Below are 24,590 nucleotides of genomic sequence, written 5' to 3'. Positions count from 1 at the left end.
TCAGTTCGCAGGATTAGAATCATTTGCACTACACTCTGAGGAGAAGCTTCTATATAGCAATAGTTATCATATAATATAAAGAAAATTTATTTATGTTTATTTCACAATAACCCTAAAGGCCCTCTTGGGAGGGTATTACATATACTATAGGATAAAGGTTACATCGGTGAGGCAAAGAACAGTGCATAAATGTAAATACAACACAAAAACAAAATTGGAATAAAATTAATTACAGTGCATCGATGTAAAAACACAGAAGAAACCAAATAAATAAGTGATCAGTACAGCAACCTTAAATGATTTGCACAAACTGTGGCAACGTCACAGAGACTTTGGTTATCGGCGTATGGAAAAAAAAATCAGCTTAAAAATTGGAGAGTGAAACGTTATATTTAGGTATGAATACTACTGCGCAGAGCGTCTGTAAATTTTGAGGCATTTGTTTCCGTGACAATGTGCGATGGCAGATTATTCCACTCTATCGCGGTGCGAGGTAAAAATGACTGACTAAATACGAGGGAACGACACATGATGCTTTTGACTTTGCAAGAATGATCACGACGCGGGAAAATGGCTGAGGGTTCACATGAACTCGTTATGAAGAGATACGTGATAGTAAATCTTATGAAATAGTGTTAAACGAGATTTATTACGACGACAGGATAAGGCTTCAAGCTCGGCGTGATTTTTTAATGCTGTTACACTGGTTTGTCGTGAATAATACGAAAAGATGAAGCCTAAAGAATGGTTCCACAGGGCTTCAAAGTCAGTTATTAGCTATGTCTGATGGGGATCCCATATGGCTGAAGCGCACCCTATTTTAGGGCGTATTAGTGTTGTGTATGCCAATTTGCGTAAGTGTACGGGAGCATGTTTGAGATTATGTTTAAGGAAACCAAGCGAACGGTTTGCAGATGCGAGAACATTGTTAATGTGATTATTCCACGTCAAGTCAGGGGTTAGGTATACGCCAAGATATTTGTAGCTGGAAACTTGTTCAACAAGGCTGTCGTTTAAGATGTAAGATGTTGAAGTTCAGGGTGCCTGATTAGTAAAAGACATGAATTTAGTTTTAGCAAGATTTAGAGGAATTAGCCAGGTTGAACACCATGCGTTTATGGCGCTTAGGTCAGATTGAAGAATGTCATATCACAGTTAGAGTGAATATTACGATATATGACCCAGTCATCAGCAAATAGTCTGATATAGGGTTTGATGCCGTCAGGTAGGTCATTATTTTAAATTAGGAAAAGTAGAGGCCCACGCACACTTCTCTGTGGTACACCAGTTGTTACGGGGACTAGAGATGAGTTGTGATTGTTAACCGATGTAAATTGCATCCTGTTAGAAAGACTTTTATCCATGCGACAACAGTAGAGTCGATGTTCAGCTGTGTAAGCTTGTGAATAAGTCGAAGATGAGGGACACGGTCAAATGCTTTTAAAAAATCTAGGGATACGGCATCTACGTGAATTCCAGTGTCTATTGATGAATGTATGTCGCGAATGAAGCCATCGAGCTGAGTGTCACATGAATAGCCTCTGCAAAAACTGTGCTGTTGCTTAAATATAGTCATAGTTACTTTTACAAGTTGTCTTTGGAATATCAATGAAGCGTACTGAAATAAAATATTCGTGAACAGTAACTGCAGCAGGTCTGAGCCCAGTGCAGTAGCACATCGGTGTTATCACTTGTAATTTACGTATCAGGGGACTCTCACAACTTCGCACTTCAGCGCAACCAGCAAGGTTCGGCCGACAGTGTAGCGGTTCTATTTGGCCCGTCAGCGACCTTAAGAGTCTGTTGGCAGGTAACGAATGAATGACATCTACAAAGAACAATATTCCATTCACTGGATTCACCCAACGGGCCATGGATCGTTGATTCAGTCCGCAGACGAGCGTTGACGTGGCTCAACTGCAACGAATCACACCGCTAGCATGCAGCTCACCTGACGTTGCTGTGTGCGGCACGATTCGATGACGTTGAGCCACGTCATGTTCGTCCGTGGAATTCAGTCCGTCGTGCGAATCGAGGCATACCGATAGAGCCAACAGGAAAATAAAAACCGGGAAGCGGTTCCCTTTCCTGCGTACGCGTGTGTCTTCGATTTATTGACATTGGTTTGTATCAATAAAGAAACGTATCTTTTAGGCCGCAGGTCAAACTTTCGAACAAAAGAAAAAAAAGTAGCTGATCACCAAGAACTTCTACTGCTTGACGCCTATGGACATTCTCCAGACGCCTATACCTTCTTTGGTGCAACCGTTTTGTAGCGATACGAGGGGCATCTTTTAGACGCGAGCATTGCGGTCGCTAATTGGTGTTTGGTGCGTTTCATCAAAATTTCAGACTATCGAATATAAACCGGATACCATGATGTATGTTGTCTGTATACCTCGCTGACGACGCTCTCCGCCTTGTCGACGGCCAGGTACTCGTAGCCATCGGTGCAAGGTTGTGTGCCAGCCCGTTGGTTGGTGGGGTCCCTGGTATAACGACAACCAAGGGTTTGGCGTTGAAGAGGTGTCACACTGAACAGCTATTAGGGCGGCTTACAGCGTTAACCCTGTCTGTCGAGCTGAACTTCCCCGACTGTACACTTTCCTCACGGCGTACGTTGTCCAGACCCGCGCAGTGCTCCCCGGCAAAGAGCACGTCACCAGATGTCGCTACAATCGCGAGTCAAAGTGTGAAATGATTAGACGTAAATTAGGATGTGGAGATCCTGCCCTGCAGTGAATTTATTCGCTTTTCAACAGTGATTATGACAGGGCTCTTCCGATTCCATTGGAAGCATAGTCGACACCGGACCGCAGATAATTACCACAAATATTCAAAAAGTATAATATTTTGCGTTTCATCACTGCATGTGTTGCATGACGGTTCTTCGCTGTTTGTGGTTTGTGTAGCTACTCAATGTTGTGCAGATCTCCCGCAACCTTCAGTCGTGGTGGAAGCGGGTTATTCTGGTTCGCGCTACTCTTCAAAAGGTTATACAGCTGCAAATCCTATAGCCGATAAAAATAAAACTCGAATCTAAACCGTGTCGGGACGCTCGCGTTGTTTGCGTGATTTCCGTGTTGTTGATAAAGCGATTGGAGTGGTTTAGAATGTGTTATTAACTGCTGTAGGCATTTTTATATCCTATAAACAAAATAATGGTGCCCCTTCCAGCTCGTCCGCTGTGAAACAGGACGCAGGATGCATAATATTGCACACAGAGATGCTGCAGGCATGAGTCGTGTTTCCTATGTCCGAGATTCAGCGTGAAAGCCGGCCGGCAGACTACCCTAACGTGTTATATCACAGCTACTTTACTTCATCAAATAGGATAAGTGTTGAATTTGCGTCGCCATTTATACTGTTGAGATGCGGCACAGTGGATGACAGCGTAGAGCAAATTTCAATTTTTACAAACAAACAAACAAACAAACAAACAAACAAACAAACAAACAAACAAACAAACAAGCCCGAACAGGCGGTACATCAAGAAAACGGCGGCTAGCGATTCTATTATTCTAGAGGAAAACAACCTGAAAGCCGCCTTTAATAAGCAGTACAATGGGGCCGTATAGTTTATAGCGCTTCTTTTCCTATCAGCCTGTTTTTTTCTTATAACCTGTCTCGCCGAGAGGCAAATCGCGGCAATAACGGCTATGTGGTGGTGTGTGATCCAATGGTGAAAACGGTGAATGAATGAACGAATGAATTAGTCTACAAATTCTGTCCCGTGCGACATCGTTCTGCTGCTTACCGGTACAGCAGGCACGGGTGGTACCTCCTGTCGGCTCCCTCGAGCACCACGGGCCAGAGGTCGCTGCCTCCGATGGTGGCATTGGGCCTGGCTCGGCAGCGGTGCCTGACGGGTCTCGCCAACTGCGCCGCGCTCAGCAGGTTCAGCGCGCACTGACTCTGCAGCACGGCCAGCAGGAACAGCACCAGCCACTGGAACCGGCCCGGACGGCCCAGCAGCAACAGGCACTGGTCCGTGGCCGACAGCGTCGCCCCAGACACAGCAACCACCATGGCTGTGATTTGGGATTACTTCTACGGCGTTCTCCGCAATTACGGATAAAACCAACTGGTAGGGCTCGAACACAAGAACCGCAGGCGTGATCAAGCGCACGGAATGGATACCGTAATCTCAGTGCACGTGGTCTTTGCACTTATATAGTATACCATCGCCGAATGACATAATATTCACACTACAACGTTCTCGCAACTATTCAACACTTGACAAACTTAACAATTAGAAGAGTGTCCCCGCTATTACGCGTGAATCACTTATACGCGTGTCTGCAACTCAGTCGTTCATATCATAATCACCATTATACTATTTATCAACCCCGGAATACGGACGCCTCTAACCGCGATCACCTGGGTCGACAGATCTCTTCCTATGTCTACACGTTTCCTAATCTCATCACACCACATAATTATCTGCCACCCCATTAGAGTGCCTGTCACTCTTCTTGGTAACGCACTCTCCCACTCAGTAAATCACCGGTTAACTGCTCTGTCCGGCAATACATGACCTTCACAACTAATTATTTTTCACTCCTAATCACTCGGCGTGCAGTCTACAGCTTTCTTTTGATCTTATATATATATTTGTTAGGAGGTTTTAAAAATTGGCGATCTCGCCCGAAGGGCGAAGTACTGACTGCGATAGCAAGTAAGTTTCGCGTTGCGCTTGAATTCCCCGGACGACGTTCCAACTGTAAGCGGGTTCGGCTAACGCGGACGCGACATGTATACGCGGGTGCGCCAAAATTTCTGGCGCCCTTAAAAGCTTTAAAATGCCGTGTAGGGCCTCCAATGGCATCACACAAGCTCCACTACGCTGCCGGTCAGGAGCTGCGCCAGTAAAATTCAGGTTAACTTCAGGTTTGAGCACTGGTACTGTTTTGCACTTTTATCATTCAATCATCATCATCATCATCATCATCATCATCATCATCATCATCCTGGCTACGCCCACTCCAGGGCAAAGGCTTCTCCCATACTTCTCCAACTACCCCGGTCATGTGCTAATCGTGGCCATGTTGTCCCTGCAAACTTAATCTCATCCGCCCATCTAACTTTCTGCCGCCCCCTGCTACGCTTCCCTTCTCTGGGAATCCAGTGAGTAACCCTTCGTGACCATCGGTTATCTTCCCTCCTCATTACAGGCCCTGCCCATTTCTTTTTCTTAATTTCAACTAAGATGTCATTAAGTCGCGTTTGTTCCCGCACCTAATCCCTTAACGTTAGACCCATCATTCTTCTTTCCATAGCTCGTTGCGTCGTCCTCAATTTAAGTAGAACCCTCTTCGTAAGCCTCCATGTTTCTCCCCGTAGGTGAGTACTGGTAAGACACAGCTGTTGTAAACTTTTCTCTTGAGGGATAATGGCAACCTGCTGTTCATGATCTGAGAATGCCTGCCAAACGCACCCCAGCCCATTCTTATTCTTCTGATTATTTCAGTCTCATGATCCGGATCCGCGGTCACTACCTGCCCTAAGTAGATGTATTCCCTTACCACTTCCAGTGCATCGCTACCCATCGTAAACTGTTGTTCTTTTCCGAGACTATTAAACATTACTTTAGTTTTCTGCAGATTAATTTTTAGACCCACCCTTCGGCTTTGCCTCTCCAGGTCAGTGAGCATGCATTGCAGTTGGTCCCCTGAGTTACTAAGCAAGGCAATATCATCAGCGAATCGCAAGTTACTAAGGTATTCTCCATTAACTCTTATCCCTAATTCTTCCCAATCCAGGTCTCTGAATACCTCCTGTAAACACGCTGTGAATAGCATTGGATAGATCGTAGCTTCCTGCCTGACGCCCTTCTTTATTGGGATTTTGTTACTTCCTTTATGGAGGACTACAGTGGCTGTGGAGCCGCTATAGATATCTTTCAGTATTTTTACATACGGCTCATCTACACCTTGATTCCTTAATGCCTGCATGGCTGCTGAGGTTTCGACTGAATCAAACGCTTTCTAGTAATCAATGAAAGCTATATGTAAGGGTTGGTTACATTCCGCACATTTTTCTATCACCTGATTGATAGTGTGAATATGGTCTATTGTTGAAATAGCCTTTGCGGAATCCTGCCTGGTCCTTTGCTTGACAGAAGTCTAAGGTGTTCCTGATTCTATTTGCGATTACCTTAGTAAATAGTTTGTAGACAACTGACAGCAAGCTGATCGGTCTATAATTTTTCAAGTCTTTGGCGTCCCCTTTCTTATGGATTAGGGTTATGTTGGCGTTTCTCCAAGATTCCGGTACGCTCGAGGTCATGAGGCATTGCGTATACAGGGTGGCCAGTTTTTCTAGAACAATCTGCCCACCATCCCTCAACAAATCTGCTGTTAACTGATCCTGCCCAGCTGCCTTCCCTCTTTGCATAGCTCCCACGGCTTTCTTTACTTCTTCCGGCGTTACTTGTGGGATGTCAAATTCCTCTAGAATATTCCCTCCTCCATTATCGTCGTGGGTGCCACTGGTACTGTCTAAATCTCTATAAAATTCCTTAGCCACTTGAACTGTCTCATCCATATTAGCAATGATATTGGTGGCTTTGTCTCTTAACGAATACATCTGATTCTTGCCTATTCCTAGTTTCTTCACTGCTTTTAGACTTCATCCGTTCCTGAGAGCATGCTCAATTCTATCCATATAATACTTCCTTATGTCAGCTATCTTTCGCTTATTGATTAACTTGGGAGGTTCTGCCAGTTCAATTCTAGCTGTAGAATTAGAGGCCTTCATACATTGGCGTTTCTTAATCAGATCTTTCGTCTTCTGCGACAGCTTACCGGTATACTGTCTAACGAAGTTATCGATTTTTATTGCACACTCCATAATGATACCCACAAGATTGTCGTTCATTGCTTCAATACTAAGGTCCTCTTGCTGAGTTAAAGCCGAATACCTGTTCTGTAGTTTGATCCGGAATTCCTCCGTTTTCCCTCTTACCCCTAACTCCTTGATCGGCTTCTTATGTACCAGTTTCTTCAGTTCCCTCCTCAAGTCTGGGCTAATTCGAGTTCTTACCATCCTATGGTCACTGCAGCGCACCTTGCCGAGCACGTCCACATCTTGTATGATGCCAGGGTTAGCGCAGGGTATGAACTCTATTTCATTTCTAGTTTCCCCATTCGGACTCCTCCACATCCGCTTTCGGTTATCCCGCTTGCGGAAGAAGTTTTTCATTATTATCCATTCATTATCCGCAAATTATTCTGTTCTGCAAACTCTGTATACATTGCATACTCAGCAAACATTGCATAAACATATAGTGTACATATACCTAAATGTATGCGGAGCCGCACGGCGAGGCCGACGGCGAAAATTCGCCTTGAGTGCCAATATAACTGCTATCGAAATAATGAAACGCCGCGTTCGGTATTCTGTTTTAGGGAACAGTCTTCCTCGGTATTCAGGGAACAGTCTGTCCTCAGGCGTTTTAGAAGCCACCATGATATTGAAGGCAGAGGACACTATTACGTAAACCTTTTCTGTTGCGAGAGCACCGGCACTCACCTCAGCGTCAAGCCGACACGAAAGGGTGAGCATCAAACCACTCGAGAATCCCGTCGCCGACGGATGCTTGCCAGCAGATGTGTCTTCCAGGCAGTGACACGAGGCTGAGGGCTCCGCCAATGGCCCAAGCGAAAATCCATGTCGAAATGAAGCGCGGCCGTCGGCGAACCAGCACCCAGCTTTTCATCACACTCTCTGATGCATACGGCGAAGAAAGTCAGGCTCACAGTATCAAAACTTTCAAGCTAAGCACACTTCTCGTACCTGCGCCACACATATAAACCATGGGTTGACTTATACAGAAAACGGACGGCGAGTAGCCGCGAGCGTGTCACAATATCTACTGGTTATGGTCAGTGGCCCTTCCCCTTCCGCCACTCATTGTCCCTTTCACTAGTATTAAACTGTCTAACAAGGCTATAAGCCACGGCGACTCGTTAACGACCGCTGTGTCACGCCCCGCTCACGGATTCACTCCCTAGCCCGTTCTCGTGTCGCTGTCGTCTCCACTCTCGTCGGCACTTGCCGCAGTGCGCGACGAGCAGCGAGCCAATCAAGGAAGGGTCGTCGCGTCTCCGCGGCGGACTATACGCCTATCTGTCCGTTGTTGCACGCTCCGTGCACTGACCTCTGGGAGCGGCCGTCACGGTCACACGTGGCTGGCGTCGCTCAGCCGACGACGTCCGGCGACCACGACGCGAGGCCTGAAGCCCGCTCCCGGCCAGCCGCGCCCGGGCAGGCAGGCCTCGAGCTCGTCTCGGGACGCTGGCGAAGAAAGGGCGCGCCGTGGCGTGTGCGCCAACTCGACGGCGGTGCGCAGACAAAGGGCACCTGCACAACGCGACGGGTCGCTTGCGGACTACAATGGTCGATGCCGGTCGAGAACAACCCGCGCCGCGTGCGCGAGTGTCCTTCCTCCAGGGATGTGTGCGCTGCGCGTACATACAACACGCACGCACGCACATACAAGGTGATGTCGCGATGCAGCGGCGGCGGCGGCGGCTTGCCGAAGCGCGCGGTCATCGTTCCGCAGCGGTGCAAAAAGGGTGAGGCCCCGTTTTGAACGTCGCTTCGCCGGCACGCTGCTTAAGCGGCTATGAAAAGGGACTTCTTAAAAGCTGCCACCACGTTTCGGCTGCCCCGGTTTGGGCCTTCCGGATATTGGCGTCAGCCTTGCGTAGCAGGCAAACGCGGTCCATTTTTGTGGGCGCTAAGTCCTCCATGCCTCCACCCCCCCCCCCCCCCCCCCCACCCCCCAGTCCTAAAAAGGAGCAGGATTATTAACTAAACTAACTATAGGAGAGCTTCATTTTCACGTCCTCACGCACGTCCCGGCTCTTTCACATCTGGCACGGTTACAGCGCTCCAGGCATTTCTGACCAGAGACCAGCTGAACGCGTGAAGAGCAGCTTGGCATGTGGCGTGGTGGAAGCCGTTTCAAATGAGTGGTCCCGTTGACGTGTAAAGAACGGGCACGGTTCATGCTTTGCGCTTGCTCTTGCTATTAGTGTTGAATGTATGCCAGCGCTTCTCGCCACATTCTTCTTTAGAATCGTTTCGCGGTACGGCCATCGAGGGGTTTTCTGTGAGTCGAGTGCAGCCTAACTGACGGCAATGCTGGCACACATCGGAGCAGCCACGTTCGTGGCACGACATGTCCGAAAGTTGGCGCGCCACCTCATGAAGTGCATCTGATATGCTAAATGTACTTACTTTGATTCTGAGGTAAAGCTGTACCGCTTTTTGTTCTTTAGTCGCATTAAATGTGTGCGTCTTTCCGTTAGGTACGAAAGCAATGTTGAACCTTCGCAAAGAAGATATGCTATATTCGCGGCCGTGCGATCAACATTTAGAATTGAGAATATTGCGTGGCCCTCTCTATCTATCTTTGTGGAATTTCTTAATCCTTTTTTTTAGTGTACCGACGTTCTCGCAGATTTAGTTAGAACAGCTCCGTGTGAGTAATGAACGTTTATTGTTTGCTTGTTTGTTTTGGTATACCCACATGGACAGATCCGACAATGAAAAACCGGAGAAAACGAATTGTACCACTGCGGCGTGTTGGACGTGTTGGCATCCAAACTTGGATAACCATTTGAAGCCAGCAGACAAGGACAAAACGGAGACGTGGACACGACGGTGCGCTAATAGACAGCATAGGGCGCCGCGTTGTTTACGTCTAAGTTTTGTCCCTGTCTCCTGGAACCGAAACGTTACTAAGAAAATAAAATACATGGTAAGATAACTGTGTTTTAATTTAAATGTAGAAATAATCACGAGAACGGAAGTGAGAGTGCATGATAAAGAAACTTGCCACGTGCGGGAGTCGAACCTACATGTTCCGTGTTCCGAATTACATCTGCGCATTCAATTGCGCATTACATTGCGCATACATTACGCATTGCATTAGGGAAGGTGTAGGCATAGCTTCCACCTTCGGTAAGTGTTTATTTCGTCAACTCTCCTCTCTCTTTCCTTCTTATATATTCGTACAGCTAAATAATTAAAAAAAAAAAGAACTCAGTGCCCTTCTACTCTGTGAAGAAGGACGACCAGCGAAGCTGTGTATGTGGGCCCCTTAATGGCGAACTGCACCTCCGCTGCGGGTCGGCGCGGCATTGCACTACCTTCGGGATCGGTGCACGTATGGCGAGTGCTTAACGCCTGTGTCACCTCCGCCGCGGATCGGCCTGGCATTGCACTATCTTCGTGATTTTTTTTCTACACGCGGGCACGATAGCAGGGAAAGTAGGCCTTAACAGCGTCACTGTAAAGAAACGGTCAATTTCCCCAATGTTGTCCCTGTCTTCTTCGTCCGTAAGTAATGTTTTTTGCCCCCATTCACCAAAGATTTTCCTCTAGCCTCTGTGGAGGCAAGAAAGGGTCGATGAGGCATGTCTCCAGCAAACAACCGCATTCAAATAAGCAGGCCTAGACTATTGAAACGTCAGCCTGTGCGAATCGCCGTGCTCCAAAGGTTCCCGGATCTTGGCCTGGGCTTCTCTGGCGCTGATCGTCTTCCTTCTTCTCACTGGACGAGCTGACAGCGTTCGCTGCAACTATTTCTTCATTTGACCTGCCCTTTTTTTTTGCAATATAAACTCCCGTTCAAAATAAAAGGATACCGCGGCTGTCTTAGGTAGTGGCCTAACTAAATAAACCTTGCGTTTCCTCCGAACGACAAGGTGGGGTTATCAGTTTATGAAAACATATATTTATAGTATTTCATATTGGCCCACAAATCAAAAGGTTGCTCGGCACGACGAACCACAGCTGAGCGCTGGTTGAACTAAAAATGCACATAAATATGAGTATTTTATTTTCTAATTACATTTCGCATTTCAACTGTTCACGCTTGAACCTTAAGGTTCCCAAACACTAGCGGAAAACCCCGTAGGAACGAACCGTCCCAAGGAAGTTTGTCAGAATGACTAAGCAAGTGCACGCATGGCACACGTAGCCAGCACAAGCGAACAGTTCCACACGGTATGACAAGCACAAACAGCGCAGAACAGGCCGCGATGTCATCACCATCTTGGTCAAAATTATAGCGTTCAGACGCTCAGTGTTCATATATGAACTCGCAACACTGGTCGTGACATTATCCGAAGCGCCAAAATCAAAGATTGTTGGCGTATAACACATTCCAAGACCACGTGAATACTGCACGTGTAAGTGAAGCGTGGGTGTGTTTGACTACCGAAGCCCAATGCGCGGGTTCCCCCCCCACCCCCCCTTTCTTTTTTCTCGCCAAGTTTCTTGTTGTTTTTTTTGTGTCACGTCATTGCGCGTCGACATTTTTTGTGCGAGTACACTCAATTGTCGGGCCGGGAGAGAGTGCGTTTAACGGGCTACGGGCAAACGCTGGCCACTCCGGATGCCGCCAGCAAGCGAGTCTGACCGCTGACGTTGAGGAACCTGTAATTGTAGTAGAGGCCAGCGGTGGGCGCCGGGCATACCCGAGTCCAGTCTTCGCACTCGAGGTCAAACAGCGCCAAGCCGATGTCCATGTTCGCGAACATCTTGTTGATGTCGCACAACTGTAAGAGTTTTGGGTAGCAACAAGGCGGCACATTATTTTGTCAGATCACGCACGCCCTTACGCTCCGGGTAAACGCGCATTGTCAACGGTCATTGAACTTTGTCGTTGGAACCTATTAAGAACCGTTCGCGTTGGGTAGCACGCTAGATTCATCCGTCAGGTTTGCGCGCTAAGGATACGCGCTCAGCTATGAGACAAAACAAGTGACGCTTTCATTTCTTTTACTTCCAAAAAGCAAGAAAGAAAGCTGTTTTCGAAATATGTAGAATGCTCACCCTTACAAATAAAACTTTCGCGTTGACTGAGATGAATAACAGCGGCAAGTATATAATGCTTCGTCATAAAGGCTAAAGCTCCATAACTGCTGTTAGATGAATAGCTGGGCTAGTTGGAATGGATGAATACTTGAAATCAGGGCGGAAAGCGGCGACAACAACGGAATGCTTGGTTTCAAGCCTTTCTTTAATCGAACTAAAATTATCTTCACGCACACTGATCAAAAAGGACGCGAACTTGCAGAAGGTTTACATATACAAAGGCAGAATGATAATAGTGTATCTGAACTCTCTATTGGTTTGTTATATTGTGATAGGTGGCTGCTCGCTGAATTATTTCATGATTTATTTTAATGGCATACGCACGCAGGTGGTCTTTCCTTTCGCGTGTTTCTTTTAAGGAGAAGCTTTAGCTCGGGCCCAACTCCGACGCGGCCTATTCCAATACATGTAAAACGCAGAAACGCTTTTCTGAGATAACCCCCAGACCAATTTTGATGAAATTTGTTTTATTTTAAGAGAGAAAGTTAAATTCTAGTCACTGTGGGAAGCAGAATTTCAATTTATGGCCTGAATTTTGTTAAAAGAATGTTCAAAAATTCGGAAGCTCGAAAGAAATAGAAGCTCGAAGTTTATAAATTAATAGCTCTGCATCAAGAGCAGATATCGCGGTTCTGTAAACGGCATCCACTAGATCATTCAAAGCGGACAATTTTGATGTGTCAATTTATATCTTATGTGACTTCGCTAAGTTGTTTACAAGGGTTCTGCAAAAGCTGTATTTTCATATTACTAAATTTTTTTTTATATTCATGTGTAACATATCAATTTTGTCCGCTTTAGATATACTATTAGATAAAATCCAGATAATTGTGATATCATTTTTCTTGCTGAGTTGCAGAGTTGTAAACTTGATAGTATCGCTTTCTGAAAATTTGTGATTTTCCCCAATTTTTAATAAATGATTGACAAAGCAACAGTCACTAGATTTTAAGTTTTTCTTTTAAATGCAACAAACCTTGTGAAATTTGGTGCAGTGGTTGCCGAGAAAAACGAATTTTTTTTTTTACATTACAGGGCTGCGGGCCTCGTCAAGCTGCCTCTACTGGAGCAGCTTTTACTTGCAGCCTCCTTCATCAAGTAGATGGAAATAAAGTTATTCTATTCTAAAGTTATTCTACATGTATTTAGATAGGAGCACTCGAGCTAGAGCTTCCTCTTAATAAATTTCAGCTGTTTAATAATGCTACTTCGGAATACTTCCTTTCCGTTTCCCGTCGTTTCCCGTGCTGATATCAAATATGTCCCACAACCGATGCGGTTTGATGTTGCAACGTCGCAGTTCGTAATTGACAACACAATAAACAGCGCAGTAAACACGCCAACAAAATTAGCAGTTGAAATTGTACGCCTTGTTCCTGCAGTACTTGGGTCTTTGTCTATCCTCAGTTTATTATATTTTTATTAAATATGGACCAATACTGACCGGCCAACGTTACTACTCTCCTATTCGCCAGATTTTTGTTGTTGGGAATGTTGTATAGGTGGCTTCGGGTCATATTTGGCTACTCGAAAATTATTTTTAGTACGGAAATTTAAAATAGCGAGCATCTGAAATCGGGGGGGGGGACTTCAGCTGCCACCAGAATGCTGCCTCACACTACAGACAGCATAAAATACAGGGGTGTTACTTATTTCCGATGACGTGAAGCTCATGCTCGCGCCCTCGGCGGAAGACTTCGGCAACCAACCGCGCTTTTGCGTCACGCAGCGTCTAATGGCTGATGTTGCGAAGATGTATTCGGGGGCCTGAAAACTCCGTTTAATTTTCCCTTTGATTATTTCGGGTAATATGGCATGAATGCAGCGCGACACATCGAGGTTCGGGAAGATGTATGTATGTGTCGTGAACGGAAAGAGGTGCAAACACAAGCGCTTGTGTTTGTGTAATATTTCCATACTCCGGCTCTTTCCGCCTGCATTCGCAACATGAACTCAGACCAATTAGGCCAAATCGCTATCCTAACTCTATGCATTTCCTGTCAGTTACCTGCGATATTTATGACGAGCCTAGGGGGCCGTTTCTGGGAGCTTGCGTGACCAGCTAAAGAAGGTGGTGGTGGAGGCTAACTTCGCCACAATAAGACTTTACGCGAGGAGAAGCCAGCTTCGCGGTTCGTTTCGTTTCTCCCACGCAGATCGGCTTCCTAAATTCCGCTTGACATGGAATGGGGGCATATCAGAATGCGGTAATAAGAGTTGGAATTGAGCTATGGCCTCCCTACGCAGGCGATCCTTTAGGTACGGCACCGAATTTCACCCCAAGTTTTGGGTAAAGTATGTGCGGGTTGGCCGTGAGGAGGACGGGGGGGTGGGGGGTGAACGGATGCGACATAGGTGGCCAATGTTCTGGCATAAGCAGGCTTCCTGCAATTGACAGTGCACTGGCCTGAGTACAAATTGCTCATGGCTTAAAGAAAGTTCAGTTCAAATACATACTATCGGAAGGAAGTTGCACCCATTCTCATAATTTCCCACTTTTTCCTTACTTTTTTTACGGAAATTATAACGACTTATATTTAGTTTTGTATCCTATATGCGAAAATCATGAAAAAAGTAAAAAAAGACATGCATTTGTTAGAATTCATTAAGATGAATTTATTTTCTTCATTAGCGCCAATTAATTATGTTGATAAGAAAAAGCAACGTTTGGGACTGGTTCCGCTGACAACAATGCTCCAGATTGAGATGGCATATATCAATATACAGACCCCCTACTTCCCCCCGCTTCGGTCAATGCCCCTATAAATCGGGCACCTACCTGCAGTAGTATACGAACGACACACATAAACTGTATAATGCGTTTTGCTTTACCTTGGAGTTGATGGTGATTCTGGTTTCGAAAGTGCTCAGAATGTCTGTGGCCCTGATATTGCGAGATGTCCCGACCACAACCTTTTGTGTCACGTCAGTGGCTGGATTTTCATACGGGTCCAAAGATTGGCAGTACTGCGATAAAAAAAAGCAAACAAACGAAACAGATAATGACCTATCCCGCGTAACATTGACAATGTCTGGTTATTTATCGCGCGTTTGACTAAGCGCCGTGCGATGACGGCTCGCTTCACTGGTTGTTGACGGCCGTTATAATGATGTCTGGTTTATGTTACAACGATATCTATTAATTATAAGACCATTAGATTTGAAATCGCGGCATTGGCATATCGGTGCAGCTGTTGAAGGAGCGCGTTCTCTGTAATTTTGATGTAGTGTGTTCACGACCTTCGAGCTTTGCCCGTCTCTTCAATCAATCAATCAATCAATCAATCAATCAATCAATCAATCAATCAATCAATCAATCAATCAATCAATCAATCAATCAATCAATCAATCAATCAATCAATCAATCAATCAAAGGGGACAACATGTACCATTGCTGTGCAATGTGCCATCAGTCACTAATTATACATGGCTATGTGTGTTGTATAGTGTGCCCTTTCTGTAAAAAAAAACTATTTATTTATTTATTTATTTATTTATTTATTTATTTATTTATTTATTTATTTATTTATTGTGATAGCAATTATATGGACACTCAAGGTGAATTACCACCACCTTCGTCGTCGTCTGCGTCACCATGGATGATGTTAGTATAGAGCAAATACGCCAGGGTGGCTTAGCGGTTATGGTGTTGCGCTGCTAAGCACGAGGTCGCGGGGACAAATCTCGGCCGCGGCTGCCACATTTCGATAGGGACCACATGCAAAGACTCCCTTGCTACATGCATTGGTGGCACGTTAAAGATCCCCTGGTGCTCAAAATTAATCCGGAGTCCCCCACTATGGCGTACTTCATAATCAAATCGTGGTTTTCACAGGTACAACCCCAGAATTCACTTCCAAGTCCAAGTGCGCGCAACCTTGTGTGGGTGCGAGTGAAAGCGTGCAAGGGTGAGCCGAAAAGGATGATGGCTCGACCTCGCGCGCGCGAGGGAGTAAGGCGGAGAGAAAGCGCGCCGTCTTCCATCACGCGCAAGGTATCAGGGGAGCATTCTACTCCGGCAGCGGTTGCATATGGCGCTGCTGAGCGTGGCCCCTATCTTGAAAGCGATCTGCGGTGAGTATACAGTCTAGGCACACCAAGGGCTGATGACTTCGTGTGCTCTGTGTTGTCGCCGCATAATTCGCGTTGAAGCGAAAGCCAGCACGAAGGGCAATTCACTCGCTGCTGCTGCTACTCTTCCTCAAGAGAGCGTTTTGACAGCGAGTGTTCGCGGTCATCAAGTGAGATGTGTTCATGTTTGTCTGTGCGCGCGAGACACTATGCTTGTTAATTTAGTTAGAAAGCGAATGTTTTCAAGTTTGTACGGTTGATAAAACCACTATCCTTACTTCATATAGCTGTCTAATAGTTTGCTATCGCAATTGATGCTTCACCTTACGGGCGAAGCTCAGATATTTATTTATTTATTTATTTATTTATTTATTTATTTATTTATTTGTTTATTTATTTATTTATTTATTTATTTATTATGGCCGTTAGCCTCTGTGCGTATGTCACAAAGCGCGCTTCGAATTGTGTTACTCTATGTCTGTGTGGCTGCATGCTTAGCCAGCTGTAAAGATTATGATTCTCTCGTCATTGAGAGTAGATGTAAGCATGAAATGGCTACCGGCAAAGCGGATTGGTTGGAGGTGATACTAGAAACAATCTTAAAATTGGTATAGTGCATGTTCGCAACGGTACACCACACCACACCACACCTCACCACAGCACACGAACCTGTTTTGAACTGAACCTCATTATGAGTGTCGTCTCGGCCAAACAGCCGTTCGCGGCGCGTCGGAGGCTGCCCGCTTGGTCATGCAGCGTGGCGCCATCTCTCGATCCGGCGCAAAACCCGCACCGCGGAACTCACGGACCACTGGCATCGAACAAGCAACCCTGTCTTAGCGCCGAAAGATGACAAGTGTAAGGTGTCCTGTACCTGCCTTTTGAACGTCGCTATTGGAAATGACAAATAAAACTTCAACGTACTGTAAGTTACTGCTTGAGGGATATTGTGAACACACATTAAGAAGAACCCGGAGGCAACATTTTTTGTAATTTGTTTGGGCAGTACCTAGCGTGCGTAATGCGGTCCTGTACGAACAGTTAAGGGCCAGAGACCGCATTTTCGTAGGTTCTGACTGGTTTCCCGGATGATCGCGTTTTGTTAGTGCAACTATGCCCGGATGTTCTCGTCTGAATGCAACGGCAGCTCAAAGAATTTCATGTTTAAAAACGTCCAATCTGGCTTCACCACGGTTCATGCCTAGCAGGGAGCAGCCGACGTTCCTCACTGTGTTTGCTTTACAGATAAAAAAATCTTGTAAATTGGAAGCAATATTTAGGTGTAAGCAATGGAAAACATTACCATTTGCACGACAAACATTGTTATACGAGTAAATACGCTTCAGATGGTGTCAAGCCCGGACCCTCCAGATACAGAGGGCAGCTTCGACCATCGCCAACCTGCGGAACGCTGGCGATGGTCGCGGTGTTCGTTTCCCTAACGCTGTACCGGAGTTGAATCGTACTCTGACACTGAGAAAGGAGCTCAATATTTTGCTCGACACTTGAGAGACGATGCTCTGACATGGACGGTCTCGCGGCGCAGAAAAACGCGCGTTCTCGTGGTCGCGTTCCCGGTTGACCAACCGCCGCTTTAAAATTAAATTACAGGGTCTTACGTGCCAAAACCACAATATGATTATGAGGCACGCCGTAGGGGGGAGGGGGGGGGTGGACGCCGAATTATTTTCGAACACCTGGAGTTCTTGCATTTCGAGTCGACCCCTTCGAAATGCAACCCCGGTGGCCGGGATATGAACTCGCGCCCTCGGGCCAGAGCCACTACGGCACCACGGCGGGTACCGCACTGTTTAAGTTCCACTCTGCGCTATTGTGAGACGGAGTGTAGTGGCCCGATAGCGGAGTCGCAGATGTAGCGCGGACATAGTGGGCGATTGTGGGGCGAAAAAATGGTGAACAAGAACGTATCTGGAGTGGCAGTTCAGACTGTATACAGCCCATCCGGGGTGGTGTAGCGGGGGCTGCTATTCTAGTCACGTTGTCTCAATGAACTCCTCGCTGCTACCACTCATAAATAAACTCACGCTGGAAGTGGTGTTGACGCCGAACTTGCTTCTCACGCAGGGTGCGTCCATCGTTTTGGCCGCCTGGGCCTTGTAGACGCGCGTGCACATAGAGACCGACACCGCCAGAGAGGGACTGCTTTTCCACGCGGTGAAGTTGTCGATGACTTCCATGGTCTTCACCTGGGCCACAACGGAGGCGAAAAATCGAATGCACTGATTGCAAGGGTTGAGTCCTTTTGACCGATTGTACGCGGCTTCCTACAGTGTTCTCGAACCTTCCCAATCGTGTGGTACGTGTAATAAAAAAAAAAGAAAAGCGTGTCAACCCAAGTCGACTCGAAAGAAGACAAGGTTGACATACACGGTATATGTAGTTACATGTACTGAAATGGGGGCATTAAAGACGATGCAATGTTGCATAGCTTCATAATATTTTTTGAATCATTTATATATTATTTTCGTCCTTTCATTGTAAGACCTTACAATGTTTTCCCGGACTGTCTTATTCTTTGATTCTTGTCGAGCTGTTTCGTTCGCTTGCTCTTTACGCGCATATACGACAACGTTGTCATCTTTCGCGTCGACTTTGGCTGACACGCCTTTCTTTCTTTTATTTTCTTTTACTGGCCAAGAGGCCAGGTGCGGCGATCCCGGTGATAGTGCAATCTATGGTGCAATGGGGTCAATATTTGAATATATTGGTGCCAACGCCCATATCGTGAATTTTGCCTGCTCTGCGACTAATTTTCTCTCCTTATCTCGCTCGCCGAGATCTACATTTTCACACATTAAGCGACTCGCTACGACGCTTTGGAAACAAGAAAGGGCCGTTCTTTCTTTTCTTTCTTTTTTTTTTGTAACCAACGTGCCAGATGTATACTCAGATCCCACGCACGCCAAACTCTTGTTAGATCGCCAAACTAGTTTTTGTCTTTTTTTAGAAAGAAGGCCTCGACTCTGCGGGACTCGCTGCAAATTACGTCTAAGCGCGAAAGCGCGCGAGGTGGTGTCGCCTCAGTACACGGCGTAGACGTCAGTGGCGACCTCATAACGATGTCATAATAGTGCAGTAGTGCAATTATACGAGTAGTGTATATATAGTAGTGTAGTAGTGTAATTATAGGAGTAGTATATTCATAGTAGTGTATTGCTGCAATGTCTGAGTATTGTAGTCATGTGCAGTAGACGGTCACGTGGCAAATATGACGAGTTTATGCGCCTAAACACACGACATACGAGGAGCAGTCGAACAAGCAATGTCGCTTTAAAGCCAACGTTTCGACAAGGACCCTTGTCCAACAAGGACCCCTGTTGTTCAGTGTTGTGTATTCTTGCGTGTATTATTCGCCTTGTCCTTGTCAGCGCGCTGCTTCACCACCAAGGTATGATAATTAATCACCAACTAGCCCAACTTTCCACATTAGTGAACTTGTTCGGCTACACTTCATAATTTCAAGTTTCCATCTTTCTATGACCTTCTGTCTTGTTTGAACGGACGACAGGAATTAAAAAAAAATTTCATCTTACGTGTTTGACGTTAGTGTTGTGAAGAAGCACACCTTTTTTATTCGACGTATATATACATGTATCGTCAACAGAAAAGCAACATTCTCTACTGGGTACAGACACATAGCGTCTGCAGTCATCTGTCATGTGCAGCCTACTCAGCCTTGAACGTGGATGATATGTGTTGCCTATCATATGCAGGAAGCCCAAGGACGTCACGCGTTAGCTGCCATATATATATATATATATATATATATATATATATGTGTGTGTGTGTGCTTCTCTGACTGCTGTCCGCAAGTTCTGTCGAAATATATATATATATATATATATATATATATATATATATATATAAGACTGCCTAACTTCATTCATGAATTTAGCATGACAACGCCATTTCTGTTTGGCTTCTGCAAAGGCAAATCAACTGAGTCTGCATTACTCGAACAAAGAGAGCATATAATAACACAACCAGAAGATAAAGCTATTGTCACTGGTGTGTTCGTGGATTTTTCAAGGGCTTTTTACCTCGTGGATCAGAAAATATTGTAACTAAATTGCAGCACTATGGTTTCCGAGGAAAAACATTATCAGTATTGAACTCATATCTATCCTTTAGGCAACAAGTGGTATTAATTAATGGTGTACAGCCTGAACAGAAACCTCTCATATGCAGTGTCCCTCAAGGAAGTACGCTAGGACCTTTACTTTTCAACATTTATACAAACGGTATAAACATTAGCCATAACGCGAAGTTTGTCATCTATGCGGATGATACAAGTATGTCTTTTGCCGATAATAACATTTCCGAACTCATAACTTATTGATCAATGTAACATCGCAGTGAAAGCCCTCGAGGGTTGGTCCACAGATAATTCAATGAGGTTCAACGAGGGTACGACTAAGGCTGCGATTTTTAGGCCGAAAAATAAACTGATCCCACCGCATGAAGATATTATTTTAAATTCAAGTCCTGTAGAAATAGCAGAGCAGTTCAAATGCCTAGGGGTTATATTTTCCTCAATATGTCATGGGATTATCACGCTAATTACGTATCAAACAAAATATCTCTAATCACTGGTGCTATAGGTCGTTTAAAATATATATTTCCTACACAAACTAAATGCTTACTTACGACTCAATCTTCAACTCACATATAACTTATTGCCAGTTAGTTTGGAGTACCACAACGTTCACTAAACTTGAACGTATTCACCTAATAAAAAAAGGTATCTCCGACATGTCTTTAATTCGTCATACCGACATCCGAGTGCAGCTTTATTTAGACATGCTACAGTGATTAAAGTACATAACCTTTATAAATATCGCCTTAGTGCCATCTTTAAATCGGAAATTAGAAATAATATAACCAATCTCAGGAAATTAGCAGAATTAAGGAAAGAAGTATTAGGCTATCCAACAAGACATGACGAGGAATGGACAGCACCGACTCCTCGACTTAATCTTGGAAAAGAACGCCTTCGCTATACTCTTCGGTCTCCTCTTAACGGTTATGGTCTCAGTAAACCCGCCGTGGTTGCTTAGGGCTATGGTGTTGGGCTGCTAAGTACGAGATCGCGGGATCGAATCCCGCCCACGGCGGCTGCATTTCTATGGAGGCGAAATGCGTAAACACCCGTGTACTTCAATTTAGGTGCACATTAAAGAACCCCAGGTGGTCGAAATTATTTCGGAGTCCCTCATTACAGCATGCCTCATAATCAGATTGTAGTTTTGGCACGTAAAACCCATAATTTAAAAGATTTAATTTAATCGTCTCAATTGCGATATGATTTTTTGTTCGCGCGAAGGGCTTCATACTATGTATTTAAATAACATGTCTTAAGTTTACGTATGTGTACATACTGCAGCTTCGTGTATTCTTTAGTGATTCCTTGGTGTACTTATATATGTTTTTAAAATTATACAAGTTCCAGTACTGCCTCCGTGTTGAACAGTAGGTTTGTAGACTCGCCAAGCTGCCCTGGCGTAGCTTTCTTCTGCAACACTTCCATCTGTATTGTAAGATGGGAAAATTAAATTGAATTACATTGAATTACTATGCAGGGGAAAAAAAAACTTTTTCCAAGTTGCCCAATGTATGAACCTCCCCTTTGTACGTTTTAAAGTAAAAGAATATCGTATCATACCAATGACACATATATTTGTAATGTTTAACTTAATACAAGGCGAGAAAAATTTCTAAATTTGTGATAGCTACGGGCGAAAAGTGTTTGCCGCTCTATTGCAAGTCACGATATTGGTTTTTTGCCTGCTCTTTAAAAAAAAAAGTTAACCAGAAACTTTCCGCGGTCTTCTTTATTAACAGCAAAGTGGCACCTTGAGCCACAAAGCAGTGTCGTTAATTGGGCGTACGTTTACTCTTCGTAATTAAACAATAAGTCGCACCACAATATCATCGCGGCGCCTATTTTGTATAAATGATGCCTATAGGTATCCCTAACACACGCAGGCCTGTAAATATAAGACCGCGTTATATTCAACGATTTAATGATAAAGCTGTAACACCTAAGTTGATGCCACACCATGCGAGGTTTCACATACGAACGCTAATTTCGCGGACGTTATCCAAATAAGCGCTTACCGCCTGCAATTGGAAAAGAAACAAAGCATTACCAAGACAAATCGTTCGCAGTATAAGTTAGAGACAAAGTGATACACCGGGCGAGAGAACAAGGGGAGACTCAGCTCGAAACAACATTTAGACAAGGGGACGTCTTCCTCAAATTTCGACAAGAGGATTTCGCGATCGGCAGCAGAAGGTCGTAACAAGTTATAAGTGCGCGAATATACAGGGTGTTCCACGTAACTTTAGCCAAACCTTAAAAATATGCGAATGCCACGTAGCTGGACAGAACCAAGGTAACATTGTTTGCCGTCGCTTGGAGATACTCAGATAATTTTTTTTTTCATTCTACCTAATTACATTATTAGTCCTAATTAATTAATCAACTTCTCAAATATTATAATTCGACGAAAAGTGTCAATGATAAAATCGTAGAGCAACATGAAAAACTCCCGATACAGCGTTCTGTCGCTCAACAGGTGCAACATAAGAGTGTTTTTCCGAGCGTGAAAGAAGCCCGCGAATACACGCAAGATTGCATCGAGCGGCCAGTCGCGCGGCAATCTTGCGTGTATTTGCGGGCTTATGTCTAAACTTGTCTAAGCAGTATGTCTATAAAAAAAAAAACCCTAATTATTACGAGCATTGCGCGGACGGAAAGTCCGCGGCCACGTGGTGAAACTCACCATGCCCAGCACGTTGGAGTTGTTGCTGCTGGGCGCGAGCTGGTACGGCGCTCCCCCGCTGATCCAGCATTCTCTGTAACCGGCGGTGAACTCCTCCTCGTTGATGTGCGTCAGTGGGATCAAGCCGTCGACCATGAAGGACCTGCATTGCAGACGCATAAACACGCCGGGCAGCGCAGCAAGGCGACAAGTTGACGCAGTGGGTCCTTAATTCCACCACTCTGAAGGGGACCTTTTCGTACCGTATAAAACTCGAGAACCAAAATACAGGGAAAAAAAAGAGCCTATAAGCACGAACAAAATCAGAGCTGGGCATTTGACATAAACTTGCTCGGTTGGCAAGAAATTTGAATGGGCTACGCGCGTTCCAGAGTATGTCTGGCTTCTCTTGCATTGCAGGCGTTCACAAACTGTAAATGTAGAGACGCAGTGGCACTTTCAAATCTCCGTGAAAGCATCGCTGGGTCTGTTTAGTTCATTCAGTTTCGTCTTGCTTACAACAAAGAAACCACCGTGTTCCTTCGTAACTGTAACCTGTTTATCTTGAATAAAGAATCGCTGACGCTGATGCGATTCGTTTGCTTTAGTCGTCATTGCATCTGAACAGGCCCGTGTTGTTAAAGGGAAACAACCCGTTCCTTTGTCAGAGCTCAGGGCCTGCCGGAGAGCAGCGGATATGGAGCGCGTCAACATCCGGATACCACGTGCTCGTCGCATCTTTACGTGAAAGCCCTTGAGATATGGTAGTTTACCTTCGCTTAATCATCAACGTATGATTCGTTACAAGTGAAGCCATCAGTCAACTTAGCCGCCAACCTCAGCAGCAAGGCTTTTCCACCAGTGGAGAGTGCCTCTGACGCTGTGTCTAAGGGCGTCGAAGCTGTCGCATTAAAAAAAAAAATGATGATGAAAACTGCCAGGAATGTCAAATTATATTGCAAGCATTTTTATCTAAATCATCAAAACATCCCCGTGTGGCGTACCTGAATGTTTAGATGCATGCAGTTGTAATGTTTTTTTTTCTTGGTCCTTTCAATGCTCATGACCAATAACTAAATGTATAGTGAATGAGTTGGTCTAAATGTATTTCACGTTTCTTTTTTTTTTGTTTAGGTTTCGCTAAGTTATTTGTCCTGTGCCTTACCATTAGAAAGTTTGTTTGGACCGGTCACTGTAGCCTATTGGCTATCGATACAAATATTATGTACGCATTTTTCGACGTTGAACTAATAAAAATGATTAATGAATTGATCTCTCGATGGGGGAGGAGCACAAGCTAGCCCTCAGTCTGAGAAATAATAATAGTAATAATAATAATAATAATAATAATAATAATAATAATAATAATAATAATAATAATAATAATAATAATTCATTTCGTTGCAAATCTTACAAATTCCAGCATCCAGCAACTCCCCGGCAAGCCGGCTGATGAACTTCCCGAGCGCCTGTATTTACGGAAGTTCCTTCTTCGAGATTTGCCATCAATTACGTGGGGACGTCTGGCTCAAGACCAGCACGGATGATTAATACGAGTGTACACTTGTTACTCCTCTTCATTTTGTACTGTACGTGTTGAACTTTTAGTGCTTGTCGTACATTATTTTCCTGAGTTTTTTTTAACACCCATCTGAAGTGCACTGTTATGTGTCTGGCCGAAGTATGCATGTGTGAACGTAACTGTCTTATTTGAAGGATATATTTTGTTGAGTTTTGACGACAATGGGCTCTATCTCGGTCTTTGGACCACAAAACCGGCGTTTGCTTGCGCACCAGAAGGCCTTTCAGGTAATTGTCCGTGCTTTCGTGGGGTTATTTTCG

At 45.0% G+C, this 24,590-nt stretch overlaps 2 protein-coding genes across 2 annotated transcripts; both read right to left on the bottom strand.

Moving 5' to 3' along the window:
• Nucleotides 1-1,766: 1,766 nt before the first annotated feature.
• Nucleotides 1,767-8,099, bottom strand: LOC140216337 (organic anion transporter 3-like). Its single transcript, XM_072286711.1, has 3 exons — nucleotides 7,534-8,099; nucleotides 3,758-4,031; nucleotides 1,767-2,489 (listed from the first exon to the last, which is right to left on the bottom strand). Exons 2-3 carry the CDS (start codon nucleotides 4,027-4,029, stop codon nucleotides 2,354-2,356), a joined length of 408 nt encoding a protein of 135 aa, XP_072142812.1. The 5' UTR covers nucleotides 4,030-4,031; nucleotides 7,534-8,099; the 3' UTR covers nucleotides 1,767-2,353.
• A 3,184-nt stretch (nucleotides 8,100-11,283) lies between these two features.
• On the bottom strand, nucleotides 11,284-19,500 carry LOC126520740 (uncharacterized). Its single transcript, XM_050169522.3, has 3 exons — nucleotides 18,009-19,500; nucleotides 14,725-14,859; nucleotides 11,284-11,573 (listed from the first exon to the last, which is right to left on the bottom strand). The coding sequence occupies exons 1-3, from the start codon at nucleotides 18,159-18,161 to the stop codon at nucleotides 11,385-11,387; spliced, it is 477 nt and encodes a 158-aa protein (XP_050025479.2). The 5' UTR covers nucleotides 18,162-19,500; the 3' UTR covers nucleotides 11,284-11,384.
• Between the last annotated feature and the right edge of the window lie 5,090 nt (nucleotides 19,501-24,590).

Source organism: Dermacentor andersoni, chromosome 3 (assembly GCF_023375885.2).
Source record: "Dermacentor andersoni chromosome 3, qqDerAnde1_hic_scaffold, whole genome shotgun sequence".
Classification (NCBI taxonomy): domain Eukaryota; kingdom Metazoa; phylum Arthropoda; class Arachnida; order Ixodida; family Ixodidae; genus Dermacentor; species Dermacentor andersoni.
Note: the sequence above shows the minus strand (reverse complement) of the source record. Positions and strands in the feature narration are given on the sequence as shown.